This window comes from Melanerpes formicivorus, unplaced genomic scaffold (genome assembly GCF_026170545.1).
Source record: "Melanerpes formicivorus ecotype bairdi unplaced genomic scaffold, bMelFor1.0.p_v2 SCAF_6, whole genome shotgun sequence".
Taxonomy (NCBI): domain Eukaryota; kingdom Metazoa; phylum Chordata; class Aves; order Piciformes; family Picidae; genus Melanerpes; species Melanerpes formicivorus.
In genome coordinates this window covers 10,999,116-11,024,397 of record NW_027142358.1, presented here as the reverse complement: position 1 = coordinate 11,024,397, position 25,282 = coordinate 10,999,116, and the positions used below count along the sequence as shown (strand labels likewise).

General features: G+C 38.2%; 1 protein-coding gene across 1 annotated transcript; it reads left to right on the top strand.

The window, feature by feature from the left end:
- Positions 1–110: 110 nt before the first annotated feature.
- LOC137441827 (protein FRA10AC1) lies at positions 111–25,282 on the top strand. The gene is made up of 14 exons (XM_068139679.1): positions 111–265; positions 4,880–4,956; positions 7,215–7,307; positions 7,393–7,438; positions 8,180–8,256; positions 10,141–10,224; positions 10,714–10,798; positions 16,367–16,412; positions 19,088–19,201; positions 20,177–20,219; positions 21,777–21,901; positions 22,580–22,618; positions 23,713–23,797; positions 24,235–25,282. The coding sequence occupies exons 1-14, from the start codon at positions 233–235 to the stop codon at positions 24,275–24,277; spliced, it is 990 nt and encodes a 329-aa protein (XP_067995780.1). The 5' UTR covers positions 111–232; the 3' UTR covers positions 24,278–25,282.

The following is a 25,282-nucleotide window of genomic DNA, read 5'->3' as shown; positions in this document are numbered from 1 at the left end:
TGCCTCTCGGCACCCCGCTGCGCTCCGCCGGCTCCCCGTGCCCCTGTGCCCTGCGTCGCGGCTCCCGCCAGCGGCGGAGAGAGGCAGCCCCTAGCGCGGCCCTGCTCCGCCTCTGCTTTCGGTTTCCGGGAGGGGCCCGCTGGAGCAGCCCGCAAAAGAGCTCCGAGACTGGCGAGCAGGACTGGGCGGCGGAGGCGGCTCTCGCCTGCATCCCCAGCCAGCGGCCGCCGCCATGGTGCCCAACCAGCTGAGACTCTCCGCGGCCGTGAGTGAAGCCCAGGAGGGAGGGACAGAAGGAAGGGGCCCGGCAGGGGCGGGAGGCGCCGCGGTGGACAGGCCTCGGTGAAGGCCGCGGCCTCCGTAGCGCCGGCGGAGGGGTCCGGTCGTGCCATTGCTGTGAAGGGGCCGAGCCATCCTCCTGGGTGGCAGGAGGACAGCTGAGGGCCGTGGCCTGGGTCCCGCGCCCGACCGAGGGCTGCTGTGGTGGTGGCTGTTCGGGCTAGGCGGGCCGTGCACCAGGCGAGGGCAAGGCCAGACGGTTTTCGGTGCATGAGGACGGCATTGGAAGCCGTGTCGAACCCACACGGGCCGCTTTTCGGTGTGATTTTTCTCTACGAAGCATCACAAAGCTCTAATCCTCACTGCTTTGGCTTGCTGTTACCAACCTTTTACTCCTGTTTCTCCCTTTGTAGTTTTAGAGCTTTAATAAAGGAGTAGTATCTTGTGGGTGTATTTTCTCTTTGTTAGCAATGTTCACTGTACAGTATAAACAAGTGCTTCTTGTAATTTGTTTTATAAAGAAGAGTTAGTTTGAATTGTAATTGTACTTACTTTCTGGCTTTTTCCCCCCCCAAGTGTGGGTTGCAGAGCCTCAAAGATAGCATCAAGGTGGTGAAGCATGCTGACCCTCTGCATGGCACCTTTTATCTAGATAGGATAGTGCTGTGATCCTAGTTCTACATCTGTGCTTCCTTTGGACCCTCACAGACTTGTTTGAACCTTGCTGAACGCTCAGGCCTGTTTTGGGTCACGGGTAAGCAGACAGGGACACAGACCTGAGTGCTGGACAGATAAAGGGAAGGATGGTAGTGACACCTTTGAGGAGACTAGTAAGATTAAGGCTGAGGTCAGGAACCACGAGTTGAGCTTCTGTGTGTAGTATCTGGTTTTGTTTTTTTTTAACTGACTTTTTAATGTCAGCCGTGTGTTGTGATTAGAAGACAACATTAACTATAAAGTGTTCATTGACTATAGATGAGAAGATTAAAGGAGGTTCCTCTTCCAGATGCAAATACTTCTTATAAATGCAGTGCTGCAGAGTTGCAGTATCCTACATTGACAACAACTGTTGACATCTCTATCTGCCATCAATTGTGTGCAGTGTGTATATGTACTGTGTTGCAAATTTTTAGAGCCCAAAGTTTGTGGTCTTGGTTCTGTCTCTAGTTGCTTTACTAGTAATTAATCCAAGGTATGGAAATTACTTAAATGTCAGCAATTTAAATGTATCTGAAACCATATAGGAGTTTGGTTTAGTTTTGTGGTTTCAGTGGGGGGAAAAGTGCAACAGACAAAACACATTCAAATACATTCAAGTTACATAGCTTTCACATTCATATTTTGATGTAATGTTTGGTATTTACCATGCTAATTGACTATAAAAATATTCTGACTTTCTGACAAATTCCATCAAAGTGAAGATTATATTAAAGGCTTTGTCAAATAATGAAAGTAGTTTTTACAAACTTTTTTTGACGATTTTGCGCATCCAAGCCTACATATGCCTCTTAAAATCTGCTAGCATGGGCACAAAGCTTTGGTATCTGCCCCTCTTTTACTACAGTTAAGTACACTTTCCTTATCTTGGACTGTTGTTTGGCAATTATTTTTTGTGAAGAAGGGAAGGAATGAGGCTTAAAACTTCACATTAAGCAGGTGTCTTTTTACACTGGGCTTTCAAAATGTAAAAATTCATTTAGGGATGATATTCCTTGATGGAGTTCATTTTTATGTTTTACCTAAAAGTCAAATCGTCTTGGTATCATACTAAGACATCATCAGGTCAGTAATTACTTAGTCCTGGTCTCTAGGAGTGCTGTCCAGCCCTGTTGGAGGTGCTGATGTCAAACACAACTTCAGTACACTGCCTGTCTTACTATTGCCTTCTAAGAAGGAGCTGTGTGTTGTACCTTTTTCACTCTGAATTTATCTTTGAGTGATTTTTGGTGATTCAGAAGTACGGCTGAGGCTGTGAAGAGCCTCCTCAAAGCCTAGTCCTTAGCCATGCATGCCATTATATTCACAGCCACAGCTTTCCAAAAGGCAGTTACCAGCTTCTGAGAGCCCTACAGTATGATTGTGTTGGAACAGCTTTTCTTGCATCTTTGGTTTTTTGCGTCATTCCCAGAGTCAGTTTGAAGCTCATTCCTGAATACACAGATTTCTTTCCTGGGGACCATGATCCAAATATAATTAAATTTGCTTGCACATACATGAAGTATTCAGCCTTTTCAAAAGACTGCATAAGCTTAATTAAAAAAAAAGATGAGTGACAGGCCACCTCAGCTAGGAAACCATAATCTAAGCTGTGGATTGTGATGGGACTGTACTGGGAGGACTTCACACCATTGGTGCTCTTTTGCCAGTGCATAAAACCTGGTTATACCAAACACTGTAGACATCTGCTGCACTTTTTTTTCTGGTAACTGGTAAGTTTTGTGTCTTCTGGGAAATAGAAAACATGAAGGCAAATAAGAAAGTTCTGGTTTGCTTTTCTTCAAATATATGTGTATAGGAGAGCTAAATATTCTTTAGAAGAGTTCAAGAATGAGAGGAGCATTATCAATAAATCTTTTTAAAGTTGATCCACCGCCAGTGCAAGAAGATAGTATTTTACATACCCCGCACAACAGACGCCAGTTGTTAATATCAGTAGAGCATACAACTGACACTCCAGCATGGCATTTTTGGGAGGAATTTGCATCAAGACAAGGCTTCTCATCAAAATCACCCTGAAGAGATGTGTCTTTTTTTTTTTTTTCTCAGATTTTGTTTTTCTCAGATTTTGGTCTGAGGAGGAGTATGATTGTGTGCATCAGGACAATGCTGAATCAGATACACTGGTTTTCTAACCCAGTTTTTTTTCTTATTCATAATTTGAATTACCAAGGTATTTAGGAAGTGTGTGTTGAACCTGTCCCAATGTAGAATAACCATCCCTCTTGTTTTCATCTCAGTTGTGTAAACGATACAGTTGTGTAAATGCTTTTTCTGATGTCAGTGCTGGTTTATGCAGTTCTCAGCTCTGTCTGTTCTCTTCCTGTGCTACCCCTCCAGCTGGCTAGTGTATCTGTTGGTGGGGGGGGGGCTCTGGATGAACTGCCAGTTAACTTTTCTGGCTTAAAATAATGTTTTCAGATAGCATCCTTTGTAACTTGGGTGAGATGTTTGATCTGGTTAGCATGAAATGTCACAGCTGTAACTGAGCAACTGGAGAAAAGGCACCAGGGTAGGAGTGAGGGAGAGGAGATGGAATCTACATAAGCCATTATTTCTGATGAAAGAATTGGACATGTAAGTGTACCTTCAAAATGGAGGTGGCAAATTTGGGCATCAGTCAGTGCTTAATTGTTTGATAGCATTAAGAAATGGGCTATTTTGGTTTTCTGGTGTGCATTGATTTGACATTGTAGTCCCAAAGGGTATGGGGAGGAAAAATATCATTTATTGGTAGCAATGTGCTGATTTAATGGTAAATTTTTACAGGCACATTGTTATTTTGTCATTTAGTTACCATTTCAATCAGCTTTCTAGCTACCAGAGAAAGATCTTATGATCTAAAATGCTGTATCACAGCTGAAGAAACTTTTGTTCTCGTTGTTGTTTGTTTATAATATAGGCACATCAGTTGCTGCCCTGCAGCCTTCTGAAAGAACAGCTCCTGGAGAAAATACTCACTTTTTATTTGTTTGAAAGTAAAGACCAAAGATGCTTAAAAAATCGTAGAATTTTCAGGGTTGTAAGGGACCACAAGGATATCTAGTTCCATCCCCACTTTCCACTAGATTTGGTTGCCCAGAGCCCCATCCAGCCTGGCCTTAAAAACGTCCAAGGATGGGGCTTCTGCCACCTCCCTGGGCAACCTGTTCCAGTGTCTCCCACCCTTATGGTGAATAACTTCTTCCTCATGTCTAATCTAAATCTCCCCTCCTCTAGCTTGGATCCATTACCCCTAGTCCTATCACTATCTGCCATCCTAAAAAGTCCCTCACCAGCTTTCATGTAGGCCCCTTTAAGATACTGGAAGGCCACAATAAGGTCTTTTCGGACCCTTCTCTTTTCCAGTCTGAATAGCCCAAACTCTCTCAGCCTGTCTTCATAGGAGAGGTTCTCCAGCCCTCTGATCGTCCTTGTGGCCCTTCTCTGGACACATTCCAACATCTCTGTATCTTTCTTGTAATAGGGGCTCCAGGACTGGACACAGTACTCCAGGTGGGGTCTCACCAGAGCAGTGTGGAGGGGGAGAATCACCTCCCTCAACCTTCTGGCCACGCTTCTCTTGACGTAGCCCAGAGAAGCTGCATACTTTTGGTTATCTGCATCTATGTGAGGATAAAAAAAGAGGACATCTGCATCTATGTTATTTCAAAAGTGATCTTTTGATAGAGTGACTGTATCTTTCTTTGCCCTATGTTGTTTGGAATATACTCTGCATTGGTTTTTGAGCTTTCTTTGGTTTAGATGTGAAAATCTGCAGTTTGCTTGCTTACCATCTGTATTTCTTCTTTTCTTTATGAAGGATGGACAGTACCAGTTTCTAGATATGCCATGTCCATAAGACATTAGAAGGTATATTGAGTGTGGTTTCTATTGTTTTCAGGCACGTGGCCATGGAGGCTATGATTCTGATTTTAGTGATGAGGAGAATGGAGAGAAGACTGTGCAAAAGACTAAAAGGTAATATAGTGCAGAATTAACACTTGCATTATGTATTGTTTTGCAAATGGCCTGTGTATAGATGATTATAAAGTGTCCTGCTGAAATATTTTTTGAAAAATCATTCTCTATGGTTCCTGCATCTCCTTATGTCAAGCTTGCCAAAGCATGTCATCTCCCAGGGACAGCTGATTAAGAGGTATTCTGCCATGTCCATTTGGTGTCTATATACCCCTTAGTTCTTGGAGAAGAGGTTTTTTTTTTTTCCCAAGCATTAGTATCAGCTGCTCAGGTTTGGTTGCACTGTTCATTGTGATCCATCAGGATGTGGAACTGCTAAGAGAGCAAGGCAAAAATGTCTGAGTGATAGCAGGCTTTGTAGATGTAAAACACCTGCTTGAAGGAAGTGAAGAACTGAGGCTACATGTTTATTTAATATGTGAAGAGACCCACAAATTGGTGAATTGTGTTGTAGTCATTGAAAAGTAACTACACATCTGTTATTTGATACCATCTTTGCCAGTTCTTTCAGTGGCTTGCACAAGAAATGACCTTGAATTTTGTAGTTTGATTTCATTATATTATTAAGATTTTTTACTTGTTTCGTTTGCCTTGGCACCATAGTCCTCTGACACTTTCCATGTTGCACTGAATGTTTTACCTACATGTATCTCTCTTACTTTTCCTGTCTTTCCCTTACTGTGCTGTTGGACTTTATTTAAGAAGGCTTTCTGGAAACTTTCCTAGGACTCTTGCATATTTTCCTTTGTAGTAAAATTGAAAGAATGGGTTTTGTAGTGTCTGACTGCATTCTGGGGGGAAAATGTCATGTTTTAATCATTGGAATAATAGCAGGCATTGTACTGTTCCATTTATTTTATAAATATAGCTGTTCTCTATTAAAACAGTGACTGGTTTTGTTCAGTTTTCATTTTCTTTAAAAGGCCATTACACATTACACCATTTCACTTCCCAGTGGAATATCAGCTAACCATAAGGAGCCTTTCAAAAATCATAGAATCATAGAATTGTTTTGGCTGGAAGAGACTCTGAAGATCATTGAATCCAACTGTTAACCCAGCACTGCCAGGTCACCACTAAACCATGACCCACAGCACCACATCTATGTGGCTTTGAAACCCCTCTGGGATGGGGACTCCACCACTGCCCTGGGCAGCCAGACTTGACAACCCTTATGGTAAAAAAAATCTTCCTAATACCCAACATTAACCTCCCCTGGCACAGCTCGAGGCTGTGTTCTCTTGTCCTGTTGTTTGTTCCTTGGGAGAAGAGACTGACTGCCACCTGGCTCCAGGCTCCTCTCAGGGAGCTGTAGAGATCATCATTACCCTTGTTTGAGCAGACATTCTCAGGAAGACTCTTACATGGGTTCACTGTATATATACATATATCCTGTTCTTGCTCTATGAAGATATTTATTTTCAATTCAAGGAAAACTATAAGTTTTCTCCATATCATTGTTCTCTGGAGTCTCCTTATGGGAATTTTGTGCTTACAGATCCTTTTGAGTAAATGTTATCCTTAGCTTCTAGAGTCCTGTATTTCATAGCTAGAAATACAAATTGCTTGGCTTGCTTTATGCAGGTTTCTGAATTCCATTCTTTCTGCCAGCTGATAATTATGGAAAAATCTTCACTTCTGTTGGGGAATGAAACTGAATGTACTTTTTACTAGCTAAAGGTATCACTTTAACTATTTATTACTTTGTGGAATTCTGAAAGGACTTTTAGCTGCCTCCTGACAAGTATGGTTCACAACACAGTGCTTAAGTTTTAAATTAGCCATTGTTGTAACAACACTACAAGAGGCAGAGCTCTGGAGCTGTTTAATGAAGTGTTAAGACATCATGAAAGAATGGGAAAAGGTTAATAGAAGTGACTCTTATTCAGTGAACATACTGTCCCCTTCCTGTTCCTACTTGGTTGCAGAGCTGAGATTTATAGAGGGCTTTAAATGTAGAGTGAAACAGACAAAACTTCAAGGTTTATTCATTGTGGTTCTCTTGATAATATTTGTAGAAGTAAATATTCCAGCTTACTGTTTTGAGCAATTTACTTTAAATGCTAACTGTAAGCAAATACCATTCTGATTTTGTTCTGCAAATGAAATAAAGTCTAAGCTGATAGCTGGTTCTAAAGTTTTAATTTATTCCTGTAGAAACTAGCAATATAACAGTTAGTCAGGTTTGGAGTATGGAAAATGTATTGCTTATGAAAAGTTCCTGACTAACTTTATCCTTTTTCCTTCCCTACCTTTAGTAAAAAGGAAGACAGCCTTCTGATAAAGCCATTTCAAAAGGCAAAGCAAGGAAGTGCAGTTCACAGACAATTCGCAGCTGAAGAATGGGATAGGTATCTTTTCATATTTTGGTTTTGTGAGGCATTTTTCCCATCATGTTAAGACAAACTTCAACTGAAACATATTTGTTATTAACAGGGAAGAAGCAAGAAAAAGAAGATTTCATCTGATATCAATGGATGCTGTATCCTTCTATGTAATTTTTCTGATTAGAAGATGGGGCACAAGTTATCCATTATGGTGAAATATTGGGATTTTTCAGCTCTCACAGCAGTTGAGAGTGCAGCACCAAATACTCACCCATTCTTCAGATTAGCTTCTTTTTGTTGCTGAAATGTCTCTGAGAATGCCTCTACTCTGTTGAGGCATTTCCAGATTCTCCCTACATGTCCGTTTGTCCTGTTTGGGACAAAAATGTTATGTACAGTAGATTTTATTTAGACTAGCACAAATATACTTTGCTCTTTCAGGTGAATTTATCCAGAACATAATTCTAGGTAAGGCTACTGTTATCTGTGGACAAATACATTTCTACTGAGAACTTAAGAATATAGTAGCCAGACTGTAATACAAACCTGCCAAAACTGCAGTACTAAGAAGATGCTGTCTAAACAGCTGAAAAAATGAATCCAATTTCTAGGTGTGTGTGTTCAGAGCATCTTTGATAAAGGAAGACAATTCTGTAAAGGCCTGACGGCTGAATGGAGTTTTAAAGATGAAAATGCCTTGAATTCCTATATTTGGACAGTAACTTTTATGAGATATTGTTAAGTAAAAATTGCATATTAATTCCTTCCTTTCTGGAAATTTCTGAACTATTTTTAAGAAAAAATCCCTTCTTTCTGTTAAGTGTATGAAAAGCTTTTTGTTTTCACCTATGGTAAAATAAAGAAGTCCTGAACCAATCCTTAATTGCTTTATTAAGTATGAAAGACATAAAAAGTTTGTCAGTGACTACATTTTATACTATGGTGGCAAAATCGAAGATTTCCGACGTTCTGGGTAAGAACTACTAGCTGTCTTTCCTTTCATGCTCTCAAAATTCCAATGTTATGTAAATCCATTAAGTACATGTTAAGATTTTGGGGAGAGAGGGATGTGGCTATGTATCAAATTGCTAATTCTTTTGATTACAGATGATAGCTAGAGTCATTGTAAATATCTGAAACACAGAATTGCCTCGTATGCTTTTATATAAGGACTTGCCATGGGCTGAATTATTCTTGTTTTGTTATGTAAAAGAAAAGATGACAGGTGAGCATTAATTCAGGGTACATTAAGAAATACCTGGCAGTACCTTCAAAATAACAATTCAAAATACTTTTGAAATGTGCAGAATTGCTATCCATTGTCCAGAATAATAACCTCCTTCAGAGCTATCTGTAAGAGCCTTCTAATGTTACTGTCTTCAACTAAAAGTATAAAAAGTATGCTTTCAGACAGGTTCAAGTCATGCACAGTTTCAGTGGCCATTTTCCCTTCAGGGACCAAAGCTGGGGACTACAGGAGCAAAGTCTCTCCCACTGGAGGTTTATGACCATCTGAGGAACCTAACCAAACATAAATTTGTAATGAGATACATTCCAGGGTCCTGAAGCTATTGGTTGATGTAGTTGCCTAGTCACTCTCTATGATTCTTGAAAAGTTATGGCAGTTAGGTGAAGTCTGTGGTGACTGGAAAAATGAAAGCATTGCCCTCATTTTTAAAAAGGGTAGAAGGGAGGACCCTGGGACCTACTGACCTGTCAGCCTCATGTTTGTGACTGGGAAGATCATGGAAACGCCTGTAAGCAAATGGGAAACAGGGAGGAGATTTGAGACAGCCAGCATGGCTTCATCAGAGGCAGGTCCTGCCTGACCAGCCAAGTGGCCTTCTCTGGTGGAGGGGCAACATCAACGGACACTGGAAAGCTATGGGTGTCATCTGTGTCTGGACTTCAGTAAAGCCTTTTACATGGTCCCCCTCAACATCCTTCTCTCTAAATTGTAGAGATAAGGATTTGATGGGTAGACTATTCAGAGGATAGTGTTTAATGTCTTGGTGTCCAGATGGAACGTAACTGGCACCAGTGCTGTTTAACATCATCGTCAGTGATACAGTGGGATCAAGTGCACCCTCAGCAAGTTTACAGATGACACTAAGATGAGCGGTGTGATTGGCACACCAGAGTGACAGGATGTGATTCACAGGGACATGGACAAACTCAGGAAATGGGCCTGTGGGAACCTCATGTGGTTCAACAAAGCCAAGTGCAAGATCCTACACCTGGGTCAGGGCAATCCTTGGTATCAGTACAGGCTAGGGGATGATGGAATTGAGAGCAACCCTGCAGAGAATGAGTTAGGAGTACTGTTGGATGAAAAGCTGGATGTGAGCCAGCAGTGTACACTTGCAGCCCAGAAGGCCAGCAGACTGAGAGGTAGTTCTGCTCCTTTACTCTGCTTTGGTGAGACCTCACCTGGAATTCTTTGTTCAGCTATGGAGTCCTCAGCACTAGAAAGACATGAACTTGTTGGGGTGAATCTAGAGTAGGGCCACAAAAGCGATCAGAGGGAATACCACTCCTGTAAATAAAGGCTGAGAAAGTTGGGGTGGTTCATCCTGGAGGAGGAGGGTTAGGATAGGTGACCTTTAGAGAACATTTCCAACTGAAAACATTCTATGATTTGCCACTGTGAATTTGTTGTTTGGGGAAGGTATGCCAGAAATGCTATAGTATTTTTTGATAGTTTTATTCTATAGCAATATTTTCCTTTATGCAGTGAGGTGGGGATTGCAACTGTGAAATACTGGTTTTACCAAATACTCAGTTTTTCAAATAATAATTTGACTGACTTTTCATTTTAATATTTCATTGTACTAAAAAAAAGTGTGTCCTTTTATAGAGCAAATGACAAGACGGATCTTGATGTCATTAGAGAAAACCATAGATTCCTGTGGAATGAAGATGATGAAGCAGACATGAATTGGTACCTGGAACTATTATAGAATGTTATTTTTAGGTCTCTTGTACTAAATCTGTGGTATTCCCTAATAATTAAGAGTTACTTTACATACTTGGTGATTATTCTTTGATCTTCACTGCATTTAGAAATGAAAGACCTTTAGGAGGTCTTTCATATTGTAATGTTGCTCGGTGGTAAAAAAAAATTGGTGACAAAAATAACTAAGAAATACTTGGGCATTCTCTGAGATCCAAATGGACTGTTCTGAAAACTCTGAAGGGAGCCTAGTTTGAAAAAAATACAGTTTAATATGTGCTGTATATATATATTTTAGATGCAATTTTCCCAGTTTATGGAAATTGCTCCTTAGCTCAATGAGTATATTTATACTGCATTTCTAGCTCTGCCATTTGTGTTCTTCAAATTGAACAAGATGTCTTGCTAATGTCATTACAATGTGAAATGGTTTGTATCATGTTCTGTGATTTAAAAACATAATACCTTTTGTTACAGGGAGAAGAGGCTTGCAAAGAAGTACTATGATAAATTGTTCAAGGAATACTGTATAGCAGATCTCAGTAGATACAAAGAGAATAAGGTATGTTTCATGATTGTAGAACATCTTGGTTTTAAAGTATGTCCTCTTCTTAAAAATTCCTTATGATTGTGGATATGTCATGAAACCAGAATGTTAGTACCCCTCCCCTAGAAAGAGAGTTGGAGAACTTGTCAAGTTTTTTAATAAGCAGCAGCAGTTTGAATCCAGGCATTGTCACTGCCTCAAAAATGTGCTTCTGTGGGAACAGGAGCATTTCTACCAGATGATGTTTTATGAAGAGGTACATTGTGTGTAAGAAAGGCAGAAAATGCAGAGAGGTTAAGGAAAGAAGGCTAAAGAGGTTTGTCTGCAGAGAAGTACTAGAGGAAGCCTAAAAAATCCCTGGGAATGTTACTGTAAAAATAAAAGTGGGGGAGGGGTGTTTATCTACAAAGAAAGAGCTTTGTACTTGAATGCTGGCAGAAACAATTTTGGAAATGTCTATTAAGAACAGTCTTTGGCTGATTGTTCTTTTTTTGTGGTTGTTTTGTTTATGGAAACAGGATTTATATGTTCCTTGTAAATAAATAGAATTACTTAAGAGAAACAACCCAGTTACGGCACCAGTTTTTCTTGTTAACCAGAACAGCCTTTGTAATTTCCAAGGTTTAGGCTGACTAATCTCTTAGTCAAAAAGAATATTTGAATTTTTCTGTTGTGATTTTGCAGAGTGTTGCTGAACTCAGATGTGTCTTAATGTTGTTAGTACATAGTAACAAGCCAGCCCTGCAAACAATGTCTATATAAAGTTCTTGGAGACTATTTATAGTATTGAACCTTAGATTCACCGGTACATACTGGCAAAGTCTGGCCTTATACTCTAAATTAGTGTCTCAGTTTGAGGCCAGGCAGATCCTCTCTTGCCTCTCACCAGGGCTGAAAAAGTGAGACTCCCACAAATGGATTGCAGAAGTGATGGAAAGTTTAAATGGAAAAGCAGTGAATGTTTTAGAGAGCTACAAGCACAGTGAGAAAAGAAACCCAAAGCATACAGAGTCCCTCACAGCATACCCAAAAGCCTCCCAGCACTCCCCTTCTCCCTACCTGAGGGTATATCCAAAACCCTCCAGGGCTCTTTTCTTCCCCCCCCCTCCACTGTTAGGATAATCTCAGCTGGCCAGATCTGAGATTGCCCTTCCCCCTTCTCCTCCTGGCATTAGGCACAGCCAGGCCTAAGAGGCCTTGAACTACTCCCCCACTATCACCAGACAGGGAAACATCTCTCATGGGAGTAGGGAGAGAAGAAAGAGGAAGTGTGAGGCCTTGCTGATAGATTTATAGGGAGCTGGACATTATGGGTATGAAATACTCTATTTCCTGTGTCCACCCACTGGGCTGGATGCTCAGGGCACTGGAGGTGTATCTTGGGTGGCAGCAGCAGGAGGTACCCAGCCTGAACTACCACAATTAGGCAGAAAAGATGACAGTCTTCTAAAGAAAATTCAAACAGAAAAATGCAAACATTAAATTAAAATTAACAAAAAGTAAAATGCTGAGGATGTCTTCCCTTCTTTTTTCTTCTTTGAGCAATTTTTGTTTTATTTTCCTAGCGCAGTTTCATATCTCTACCCTGCCCTCTCAACTGATTTTCCCTTGAGCATACTTACAGATTGTTTCTTTTGCTACTGTGCTAAGCTTCAACATGTTTGGTATCTTCTTTATGAAACAATCCTGTCTTAGAAATTCTTTTACAAAAAAATAGCAAAAGTAAGATTTTTCTCAAGTATTGATTTATCCATGACCATGTTTGATACAGTAGTATGTCAAAACAGTTTTTATCCTTGGAAGTCAGGAATAGGCAGCTGATCTCATTCACACAAAGCACTGTCTGTGCTTTCAGACTTCTCCTGCCTTCATTATTTGCTGCATTTCCAGAAACTGGAAGTTGGAGATCTTTAGCCCCTTGTATTTTTGTTTTGCAGTGCAGGTGCTATGAGAAGTGCAGGGTAGGTAGTCAGCTTCTCAGCTGTTATTGATACTTGGTATGATGATGTTTCATCTTGATATAAGAAAATTATAACAGTGAGAACATTCAGTGACTGGAAAAACCTCCCCAGTGACATGGTAGAGTCTGCTTTGCTGGAGGCTTTCAAGATGTGGTTGCACAGGGTGCTAGGTAATCTCATCTAGGCTCCCTTTCCCACAAAGGCTTGGACCAGATGATCTTTTGAGATCTCCTCCAGGCCAAGCTGTTCTGTGATTTTGTTTCTGTATCCTACTGGGCAGTGTCAAAGTAAATCTGGAAATCAGTTTTCTGTGATGTTTTTAATATATGTATTGCATAGATTGAGACTTGCATGTTATGCATACGTCTCTTTGCACGACTTGTTTTGCAGCTAGCCAAAATCTTTTAACCAGTTAGTTCATCTAAAGACCTCAGCATGGGTATTGTAGCTCAGATCTCAAAAAGCGCTGTTTTGCTAAGTACTGGATAATAATAAGGATCCATTTCATCACAGAGGCTCTCTTGAAGTCCAAGAAATAAGCAGAGCGCCTTGCTAAATATGAAAGTTCAAATGAACCCAAGACATACGAACTCCCAAGGCCACAGCTAACTGTTGTGGTTTGTTGTTTTGTTCACATATGCACAGACACAGATATCTGGGGTCTCCGGGTCCCTTAGCATAACCTCCCTGTGCTCTTATCCTTAGAGATGCACTCACCTCAGTTTCTGGCAGCGCAGGGAAATGGCACCCTGTGACCCACGATCCCACTTCTCATTGTGTGTTTAGGAAATAGAATCTTTTCCTTCTCTTTTAATGAGAAATGCCAGCATGACCCTCTGGTGTGAGGCTACTTTGAGACGCTGACAGCTCCTGCTTGTGATGGCTGTGTTACTCTTTGCATTTTCTCTAGGACAAAATTTTTTAGGTCAAAGTTGTCTTGGAACCTTTAGTGCAGAACCTTGTCTGCTGGCTTTGAGTCTGACAAATGTCCGTCTGTACTGTCAGATAGTGTAGTTCTGTTGTCAGTTTTGCAATGCAGTAAGGGAGTGCGCTCTGCCTGTAAGTTTTACTTTGATATGCATTGGACTAGAAATGTTCTTTGTGTTGTTTATTTTCCTAGAAAAGTTCTTATTTGCTGTCTCTGTGCTTTGTTTTGTGGCATAACAGATTGCAGATGTCTCCTCTTTGCTAAGAAATGAAATCCGTCTGACACCTGGTCATTAAACACAATACCTTTTACACTTTTGTTTATATTTCTAGATAATTTTCAGATTTCTAGGCCACCTTCTCTTCCACTTGGTAATGTTAATATGTTTGCTGTTGTCATTGTTTTTCAGGCTGGAAACTTTTCTGTGAAAATAAAAATCGTTAAAATATATATGGTATTTTTCCACAGTGTTGTCTAAATTTATACATTTTTTTTCTGAAAAAGGTGTCAGTTGTTGCTGCAGCCAATACATGTTGCACAAGCAGTCCATATTTAATTTGGAAATTTTATTGTTTGTGGATGTCAAATGTTTTTTTCAGATTATTGAAACTATAATTTCTCGTAAAGTTGGTAATTTGGTACTCTTGTAAAGCATCGCTATTAGAGTTGTCTGCCTTGTAAAAAATAGCTCTTTTAGGATCATGCTCAACTCATTTAACAAAGAAGGAGAGTCAGAGTAAATGCTGTCTGCTGATGATGCTTTTGCATTCCTTAGTGGTGCAGGCTGACTATTCTATTCTACTACCCTAATTTTTGGTTTTTCTATGGAGTTTGACATGTTCCCGATATTTTAGCTTAGAGGAATTCAACTGTATTTGCTCTATATTCTACTGTTTCTTCTTAGCCTTGGTCACTATCATTTTCCACAAGTTGGTGGAAGAACGATGGGCAAAATAGAATGAAGATGAAGACAACTTTTTTCCTAGACCACCTACAGGTGGTTATGACTCCCTCCTTTTTTTTTTTTATTTTGCTTATTTTTCTTTATATCATTGTGGGAATAATCTCTATGGCTATAATCTGAGAGGGAAAATTTGTAAAAAACTCTACTTCAGTAGCAAAAGTGGGCATGGATAACTTGATGGTTGGTGAAATAGCAGATGGATGGAGTATGAAGAAGCAGATGTGCTGATAAAGTCAAATTGTTTTTTATTCTTCAGTGCCAGCAGCACAACATGCAAAACTGGTGCCAAAAAAACAATGATGTTTAGCCATAAGCTTACTGTATTTTTCAGTTGTCACAAGCTTTTCATAATTAGAATACCCTGTAAACCAGCAAATATGCATTAAAAGAGCACACCCAATTACCATTACTCTGTATATAAACTGGTTTCTGTCATGTAATCTACATTTACAGATGTATTTTATGTTGTTTTCGGTGAACTGTTCAGCACAGTTAGTATTTTCTTACAACTGATTAGTTTTTGTGTGGCTGGGGTGTGAGTGGTATTATGGTACTTAGATGACAGGGCGGATTTGCTGAGTAGGCCAAGCACAACTTGATTGTGTCTTGGCAAACCATCACAACATCAGTGTCACAGTGGAACTTGATCTTCTGTGAATGTTAGTGGACAGATTGCTGTCGGTATACAAATTTTTAGTTTTCATAGACATCTTCTATGTAACTAATTGAAACGGAGACAATCGGTGCAAAGAAAGCATTGGTCTGCATGTGCCTTTCTGCCTTTTTGTTGTTTTTTTTTTTTCAGTTTTGTTATTCAGGTGCAAACCATTTCTGTAAGAGTATGGCACATTCTTAAATGGCAAAGTTTTTTCCTGTGTTTTTTCTAATGTTCTTTGAACCTCATACCACTTCATGCATGAGAACTCTATGCTCTTGCCTTTCAGATAAAGAATTGTTGTGGTTTCTTAGAAAAATCAATAACATTAAAGTCCACACACCAATAAATACTTGTACTTACGTACAGTGTTTAGATTAAAAATACTGAAAATCAATCCAGTATGTTACAGACTTTATGCCACTGCATCTACAAAATGCACATTTGTGTGGCTTCAGTCTATGAGTGCACCAAGAAAAGGTTAGTATTTATCCCATGGATGCTTTGAAATTCAGGTTCTCATTCCATTCCCTCTTCAGTCTTTTCACTTGGTTACTTGCCATTTTGAGAGTATGAACCAGATTCTACTGGAAAACAAAAATAGGTGGGTTATGTACATGCAAAGTTTCTAGGCAGTGTAGAGAGAAATAATTTTTTTTTTTTTGTGGTTTGTTTTTGGTTTTGTCTTGGTCTTTAGGGTATAAAGGGGTGATTTATCAATATGTGCTAATAAGACTTTTCAGTATTCCAGTGGCCTTCTCAGTTTTTAATGTGGACAAGATTGCAATGAAGTATGTAGTGAAGTCAGTTTGTCCTGATGTCCTATTTGTTCTTCTGGCTATGAAGCCTTTCAGAAAGTTGCTGTTCAGTACTAAACATCATCTACTGGAGTGCATGTGTAAATTGGAATCCTTTTGGCAAGCAGAGAGATAATTTTAATTAACAGATAATGAAATTTTACTAGTAACAATTGAATGGATGAACCACGTGCAGTGCATCAATCAGCTGAAATTAGTTTTTACATTATTGAATGTGTTCACTATTCACAACTCAATTCTGGTTCTTATCTTAACAGTTCGGATTTAGATGGCGGCATGAGAAAGAAGTAGTTTCAGGAAAAGGTAATGCTGTCTTTCATTCTATATTATGTTTATGCTTTTCTTGCTCTGTTTGGACATAATTTTGTTAGTATTATACAATACCAATAAGTTTATGAGATGATAACAATACATTGATTTTTAAAAGGTTTGGTGGGAATCATTTGTCATAAGTCCAAATCCCATTTCTAAATCACTAGATTGTTCTGGCTGCTATTCTGCTTCTGAGAGTTCTTAGTAATGTGTTATTGGGACCTTGCACAGTGGGCCGTGTTCCATGGCCTTTTTCCATGAACTTTTTCAAGTAGCCGAGCAAGCAAGGAAATTAGGTTAATGTATTGCTGTTCCTTTGGGTAGTCTTCATGTACATGTATGGTTTTCAGAAGTCATGCATACACGTGCAAGAAAATTGCATGGAGTGATACTGTTGATCAGAATAAACAGCTCTGTTATTGTAATGTCTTTAAAAAGTTAGAAATACACTTGTTTTAAGTGTGTATCTCCTCATAGGAGGAAATGTGAACATTAAAGATGGAGTTTTTTAATCTGTGGAGATTAAAGCTCCTAAAGGTAGTTGTAGTCATACATTGCATACAGCACGGGAGATTATATTAACAGACAATTACATCTGATATAATTATATGCTTTATTGGCTGCTTTAAAAAGATAATTAAAATTAAATGATAAATGAGTAATTTATTAACTATTATGACTTCATGGGGAAAAATAATTTACAGCTGCATTGTACTTTTAATATCTGATACTTCATATTTAAAAATATATGATAAAGTGCAGAATTACACATTTTAGGCTTTTGAATTAAATCCTAATGGGAGGCGTACAATTGGAACATGAATTGTGAAATGGTGCCTTCGCCACTAAGGGGAGCAAGAACCCAACCTTAGCTCTGCTTTCTGTGCTCTTTTCAAGTGCAGTGAATATTTAATATCTTTAGTTTGCCTTTCCTATTTTAAAGTATAAATCAGTAACCTAAATTGCTTTGATTAAATGTAATAAGCATTAATACCTAACTGTCTGACAATTCACATTTAAAAAAGACAGAGCATGTACTTAGTTTGACAGTGGTAGTAGTGGTGAGAACTATTGCTGTGATTTAGGGTGTGTTAAGAATGGAATAGAAAAATGGCTTAATACTCACATTTGGTTGCTTTCAATGTCTGTCTTTGTAAGGTCACTGAGAAAAACAGGATGAGTGAATGGAGAGGTTGCTTCTATTATTAGCTGTAAGTGCTTGACTACTCTGACAGCCTTCTCTGATGGCATGACTGGTTGGGTAGATGAGGAGAGAGCAGTGATGTATTGTATACCTGAACTTCACCAATGCTTTTGACACTGTCTCTTGTAACATCTTTGTAAGTAAGATTAGGAAGTGTGGGTTACAGGAGTGGACAGTGAGGTGGATTGTGAACTGGCTGAATGACAGAGCTCAGAGGGTTGTGATCAGCAGTGCAGAGTCTAGTTGGAGACTTGTAGCTAGTGGTGTTCTCCAGACTGAAGATGTCCAGTCTTAACACCTTTATCAACAACCTGAATGAAGGGACAGAGCATACTAAAGCAAGTTTGCTGATGATGGTAAAGTGAGAGGAGTGCCTGGCACACCGGACAGTTGTGCTGCAATGTTACTTCTTTGTAATGGATATAAACTGTCTGATGAAAATGTGTACTGAAGGCCATACCTTTACATACAGGTGAACATATTGAAGCTTGGTTTTGTAATGAGAGCTCTGTGGTTGGGTTGTTTTGTGTTTGGTTGGTTGGTTGTTTTGGTTTTTGATTTTGTGTTGTTTGGGTTTTTTTCCTGAAATGTTAGCATTGCAAGTGGTTTTACATTGCAGAACTGAAATATTTGAGGACGCTGCCAATCTATTAGTTAGGCGCTTAAGGAGAATGCTCTGAGGTTAATCGTTCACCACAGTCCTGCTTGTGAGCCTATTAATGCACATCCTTACCACCAGCTCTCCATACAAATGAGCCTTCTGCAAAGGGAGTGTATATATCTCTATTATTTTAATATTGGGAACCCAGTTATGTAAACATTGACTATGTGCAAATTCTTTTAAGATTAGTATTGTATTTAACAAAATGAACCCAGTTAAGCTTTTAAGGCTGTTGTATAGTTTCTTACTGAACTGGATTTCCTTTATTTAAAAAAAAAAAAAAAGTTTATGGAAGGTAATTAGAATTTTTTTAAAATTGTGTCCAGTATATCTGGTGAACTAGTAAGGTAATAAGAACGTGTGTATGGTAATGTTGTATGTACATGATGCTTTGAATAGTTTGATGTCATTAAAGATGAATATCTGAATTTCTCCTCCTGATCCGTCAGCCTCTGCTAAGTAATCATTTAAGTTAGAGAATGTGACATTCATTTCTTCAGAGTCCAGTAGTAGGCTTACTACTTCATGACATATACCTTCATCCATACATGGTAAAACACAATTCAAGCTATGTTCTTTCATTGCAAATATACAATATTAGACAAGTATGATTGATTGCTTTGTTATTACCTGTTGGGATTTTTTTCCCTTAATCTAGATGATACTTTTAGATTTGGGCTTCTTTATTTGCAAGCAATGCAAACAAAAAAAGCAAAAGCTGAGCAAAACTGGACATAACAACCCCAAACATATGCATGTTAATCATTGAACCACAGTTTGCTGGTTTTGATCTCTTTAAAGGTCAGTTTTCCTGTGGAAATAAGCAGTGTGATGAGAAAGAAGGCCTGAAGAGCTGGGAGGTGAATTTTGGCTACGTAGAACACGGTGAAAAAAGGAATGCACTTGTGAAATTGAGTAAGTCAGCCCTTCAAGGATGTACACTTAAATAAGACAAATATCTTGTGCTTTAAAAGCTCTTGAGTGAGACCCCAGTGATAATGATACCAGTTCATACAACATAGAAAATGAGATAATTTTGTTAATTAGAGGTATTATGATAGTGTGATTTAGAGAGCATGGCTCCTATCATTGTATATGACAAAGCTATTACAAGTTGAGCAATTTATGCTGTGTAATTGGTAGTGCTGTAAAGTTAGAATAATTGATTATAAGCTGCTTTGATACAAACACACATGGTTTTAATGGACAATACTACATTGAAAGGAGGGTTTCATCAGTGTCACTGTTTAATAATGAGTTATGTGTCTTGGGACTCAGGGCTTTGGATCAGATGACTCTTCAATGCCTTTGCTCTACTCATTTTATTTTGAATGCTTATGTTTTCTTCCTAAAATCCTACATTTAATTAAATCACTTCCTTTTCCAGTCTTCTATCTTGGGATTTTCTTATTCATTGTGGTGTACAATTTGGTATGTTAATCAGATAATTAAACTTACTACAGTTACTCTGTGTAAAACAAGCTAATGTGTGTTTTACTTTTCCACATTAAGACACTCTATGTATCTCTGGTAAAGCTCTAAGAGACTTGCAGGTCTTTGCTGTAACTGTAGAATAATTTGATCTGTCCACAAAGATCCATAAAATGGCATTTCTGTATCTGATAAGCACTGATGGTTTTTGAAGATTTGCCAGTGCTGAGCCTGTGATCTTCCTCCATGTTTAATGTAAAATCTGGGTCTGTACTGAAGACTTTTTCATGGTATTTGTCTCAACCTTGGCTGCAATTATTTCGTAACCTTTGTCTTGAAGGAAAAGCTCCTGAAATTGGAAGATGATGTTCTATGTAGTTTATATATATAGTACTAAGTTTTGTGAATTGTGCTTGTCAGATACATGGGTGTAATGTTTTCATTCTCTCTTTTTTTCAGGACTGTGTCCAGAATGTTCCTACAAACTAAACTTTCATCACCGGTATGAATGGTGGCTGAAATTGAAGGCTGAATTACTGATAAATTATAGTTGTGATAAACAACAAATAGGAAGAAGACTTCAGCTCAATTATTAGAAACTTCATTATGACAGAATAGGTTCTGTTCAGAATTAGATGTTGCTGAAAATACAAAACCGCTCAAGCTGGAAGAATCCCATCCCAACCCCCCAAAAAAGTTTCCTTTGCTTAATTTCAGACCCATTATTATTTTTCTTCTCTGAAAATCTGTGCTAAATACTCTTCTATTTTCCCTCTTGCTGTGTTTTAAGAGTTGGATTGCATATGAAATGATGATTTCCTTTTTTTAAGTAACATAAATCAAATGTGTCTAGATGGATGTATCTGAGGTAGTTAATTAATCCATTTAAAAAGTTAATTTGTATTTGTAATGGGTTGGGGCAAACCCCCTCCCCACCACAGGGCAGAAACAATGACTCAGACAAAGGGATTGCAAAAGTGATGGAAAGTTTAAATAGAAAAACAATTTAAAACCAAGCAACAATGAAAGCTTTACAGAGAACCACAAGCACCGTGACAAAGAGAGAGATCCCAGAACATCCCATCCCCACCTGGGGGGTACACCCAAACCCCCCCAGGGCTCTTCCCCCCCCCCCCCCCCCCCAACCCAGCCTTGGGCCTTTGCAGGCCCAAGGGAGGCGGCTCACGCCATTTTACCTAGGCTGCAGCTGGGGACGAAAGAGGAAGTGAAGACCCCGCATGGACATTTTATAGGGGAGCAGGGCATTGGATTGGAATACCTGCCTGTGACCACCCCCGGGCTGGGCCCACCCCTTGGGACCTCCCAGGTGTGGTCTATGCAGTGGCATCCGGGACAGCACCCAGCCTAAACCACCACAGTATTCAACTCCATTAAAGCACTGTGTCAGCATAAATTAAGAAGGAGAATTAACTGAGATTAGTTCCATTTGTCTTAACTTCTTTTTGGAATTAAAATTGTAAACCCACTTGAATTCAGAATAAGCATGGTAAACCATTTCCTTTTTATCAACTACAGAGTATTAAGTATTTTGAAACAGTTTTAGTGACTTCTTTGCGCAAAGAAGTGGGAGAAACTTAGCCTGTGTTCATACACAGCCTTTATAAGTAATGCTGAAAATAAAATGTCCGAGTTGTTGGTCTGCAGGAGATTCTTAGACTTGAGGTTCTTCTACCTCACGTTTTGTTGCTGTCAAATATGAAAAAAATTTAAAAACTTGTACTAGCCTTCTTCTCCTTGTTACTTACCTATGAAATTTCAGTATATATAAGTATTTGGCATGTTGTAAATTTCTTTTCTATGTTTAATTTTTGCTTGCCAGTTCACTGGTTTTGTTGCCTGCATCAATGTCATTTTTAGCAGCTTTAGCATTTCCAGTCATTTGTTTATGGCACTTTGCATTGCAACTGAGTTAAGTTTTTCAGTGATAAGTTTTCAGGAAAAAATGACAACTGTTTGAATTAAATACTCAAGATTTACTGTTGCTTGAGGAGTACATTCAGTAGAGCTGTATATTCATTGTTTTGTTGTTTTTTTAAAGGAGGAAAGAAGTCAAAGCACGCAAGAAAAAAGGCACAACTGTACTGACCTCTAAAGAGCCCAAAACTAAGAAAACAAAATTGTCTTGTTCAGCAAAAAAAAAGTCAAAAAAAAAGATTCATAAAGGTAAATTAAAACTTTAGGCCTTTGAGTAGTAAAATACTCAAATGTTAGCTGAACCTCTGTTTTACTATAACTACATATGTATAAGTATAGATATACGACTATGTATAAATACAGATACATAGCTTTCTTCTCTATGCAATGTAGCAAAAAAAGATAGCTTTCTTAGTAAAATTTCCTAGCTGCAGAAAATAAATATATTTGGAGGGGAAAAAATATTATATTTTAGAGAAAGGGAGAGCCTTTTGAAAAATACTCATTACAAGGAAAATTTCACAGTATCATCAAGGTTGGAAGAGACCTCCAAGATTGTCGAGTCCAACCAGACCAACAGTTTGACCAAGAGTTGGACATTGCTTACCTGAAAGAGTCATGAAGTATTTAATTCCTTGAGGCTTTGGGGTTGAAAGCCTTTTGGAAGTGTTAAGATAACCTTTTTACACCTTAGATCTTAGGATAACATACTTGAGCTTAAACTGGTAACCTTTAAACTCGTGCAAAAAAAGTTGGTTTTTTTACTTCAGCTTTTCCTTGCTTTCTGTGAATGCATGGTGTGCGTGTGTGTGCACGTGCGCATGTTCATGCGTAATATATTGTGCTAGAAATGCACTTGTAAACAATTTAAGATGATGGATAAAACCAAGATATGCTTACTGTTTTTTAAATGGTGTTTCTTTTCAGATCAGACTTCTTCAGAGGATTCAGATAATTCTGATAAAGGTAAATTATTTTAATTTCTACTGCATTTCATAGGTTTGTAATAAATTGTTTTGTGGTTATTTGTCATTGGACTTAATTTTATTTGCTGACAGTTGTACCAGAAAAGAGTAGAGGGTGCAAAGGTAGGTACATTGTTAATAATTGCTAATTCTTAATAATTGTTAATGAGGCCAGATCTGCAGATACGTACTGTGTAATGAAAGCGCTTTTCCGATAAAAATAACAACTACATTTCCTTTCAGGGAATGACACTAATATGTACTCAAGTACTTAATAGAGTTTTAAATAAATGGTAGGCTTTAACTAAAGTATTTTTCAGCTACAACCTGTAGTACCTCAGTGACCTACTTTTTGCAAGTGGATGCACTCATAGTCTGTGTGATTCTTTAGGTAGTGGCTGTCTCAATAATTCTCAATAATGAAGCAAGCCCTATTGGTCATGCCAATCTTTGCTGCAGAGTATCTAGAAGAGGTTGGTTGTTTACCAATTGCTGTGCTGTCTGTTTCTAGCAGTGTCTTAGTGCCCAGACTGTTACGGGAAGATCTGAAATAGTTTCAGTATGACTCAAGTCTCTGTTTTGTCAGGAAAGCTCTATTGGATGATTGGGTTTTTTTAGGTCAAGGCGTGTTTCTGATAACGAGGGCGGTTTTGTTTTCACTCCTTTTGTATATTTACATGAAAGAGATATGCAATAATCCATGATTTCTGAAAATTTCTCTGATAAATTACAATTGACAAAAGTTGTCCTTTGTGTAAAAGTAAAGTAAATATTTCATTTAATATATTGAGTTGAAACTGGGTTTGTAATTATAAAGCCTTAATTTTAGGAACTAATTACTATGCTGCTGCTGGGTTGAGAGCAGGGGTTTGACATTACCGTTGTTATCTTTGGGCAAAATAAGAGTGTAATGCTGTATTAAATAATAATGGAAAATATTTTTGTTTTTTAGTTTACACAAAGTAAAGTGTTTGTTTTATTCTTATGGTTACATAAGATGGAATTGCTGTTGGCATTATTCCATCTAAATAAATTAATTTTTAAAATAAATTTAAAAATAAATCCATTTCATAAGCACTTTTAATTTGTTACCAGGTTCAGATAACAGCGATGCACAAGATGGTCCTTCAGATGCTGACTTTTGGAAAGGTCCTCTACAAGAACCAGATGAAAAATCACGGTTAGTTTGATCTAGTGAACTTGTAGCTAGTAAGACATGATGTGTCCAATCAGAGATTGGCAGAGAATTCTTTCCTGTGTGTTTTTATGAATACCCTGTCACTTTAAATTATGCCAGATTTCCTCCATGTAATGAACCTAATTTAGAGAGTCACTGAAGGAGAAACATTTGTAGAACCATTACCATGCCACTGCTGTCTTACACATTATCCTGCTGTTAACTGTCTTAGAAGTAATTTCTAGCAGTCAATTCACTGCTGTTGCACAAGACAGGGAATGTAAAGGGTACTGGAAAGTAGTTGGTATAGACCATTTTGACTTATTCAATACAAATTCTAATCAGAAGTCTGCTGAATCTTTTTCATACAGAGGTTGTCTCCTGGGCACAAATCCAAAGCAGAACTTTCTTTGACTTTTTTTTTTTTTCTTTTTTTACAGGGAGGAGGAGTTCGATGAGTATTTTCAAGACTTGTTTCTCTGAAACTTGAAATTTATCTGTGCTGATTTTCTTCATGAATTGGGAAGGTGAAAGTCTGGAAATTCAGTCATAATTAAGGAGATCTCTCTTTGTTAGCATACCTTTTTCTACAGTCACACATATGGACTATCTCAGTAGATTGTCTTTGTAGAAGGCTTCAGGTCTCTTTGTTATTCTTGTGATAGGCTGTATCCTCTTAAGAGTATAAGTGCAAAAACATAAATAGCACTCAAAAGATGTAAACAAACAATATAGTTTATTGACCTTACATTAAGGAAGTTGGCTGCTTTTTGTTTTATCCCAAACATCTGTTACTGTCAGATTTTTGTAAAGGGGCATTTTGGAAGATGCTGTTCTTAGCTTAAAGTCATACATTTTAATATATTCATATTTCTAACTTATTAAACAAGAGTGAATACACTTAACTCTATTGGTCATTTATTAGTCTCTGTAAGTATTTTTCAAATGTTAATGGAGAAGTTCAGTTGTTGTTTTTTTCCTTGAGTAAACGCTACCTGAAATGTCTGCCCTACTTTCTAGAAAAGTTTAGTTCCTTGTGACTTTGTTTTAAATTTTAGTTATAATACGATGTGAAGGATAATTCCATTTATAAAAAAACCTTGTTGGTTGGTGACTTTTTTGATGTAAAAAAATAAAATGTGCATCTTTCTGTACATGTGGCTTGCAGGTTATCTATGGTTTCTGATCTCCTTAAGATTGATTGGATGTTAATCCTTCTTTAAGGTGTAATTCTAAATATACAAGTAAAGAATGTATATTGCTTAAGAAACTCACTGGATTAATTTTCTTCTTTAAATTGCAACACAACTTTAAACATTCTTTGTTATGTGTTTCCAAAGAACCAATTTGCATGTGCATAGTTAGAGTGGCTGTTTTCTTTGTTGGGTGAAAATTACTTTGGATATAAAAAACATCCTTTTTCGTTTTAATTAAAGGTTTGTGTTAATCTGAAGAAAGTTAATACATAAAATATTTTTTGTTACGTAA

Bases quoted from the DNA above. Each gene is read 5' to 3' on its own strand.
- LOC137441827 (XM_068139679.1), top strand. From the start codon at position 233: ATGGTGCCCAACCAGCTGAGACTCTCCGCGGCC. The intron at 16,413-19,087 runs GTAATGCTGTCT...ATCTCTTTAAAG, and splicing joins AGAAGTAGTTTCAGGAAAAG to GTCAGTTTTCCTGTGGAAAT. The intron at 23,798-24,234 runs GTTAGTTTGATC...CTTTTTTTACAG, and splicing joins GAACCAGATGAAAAATCACG to GGAGGAGGAGTTCGATGAGT.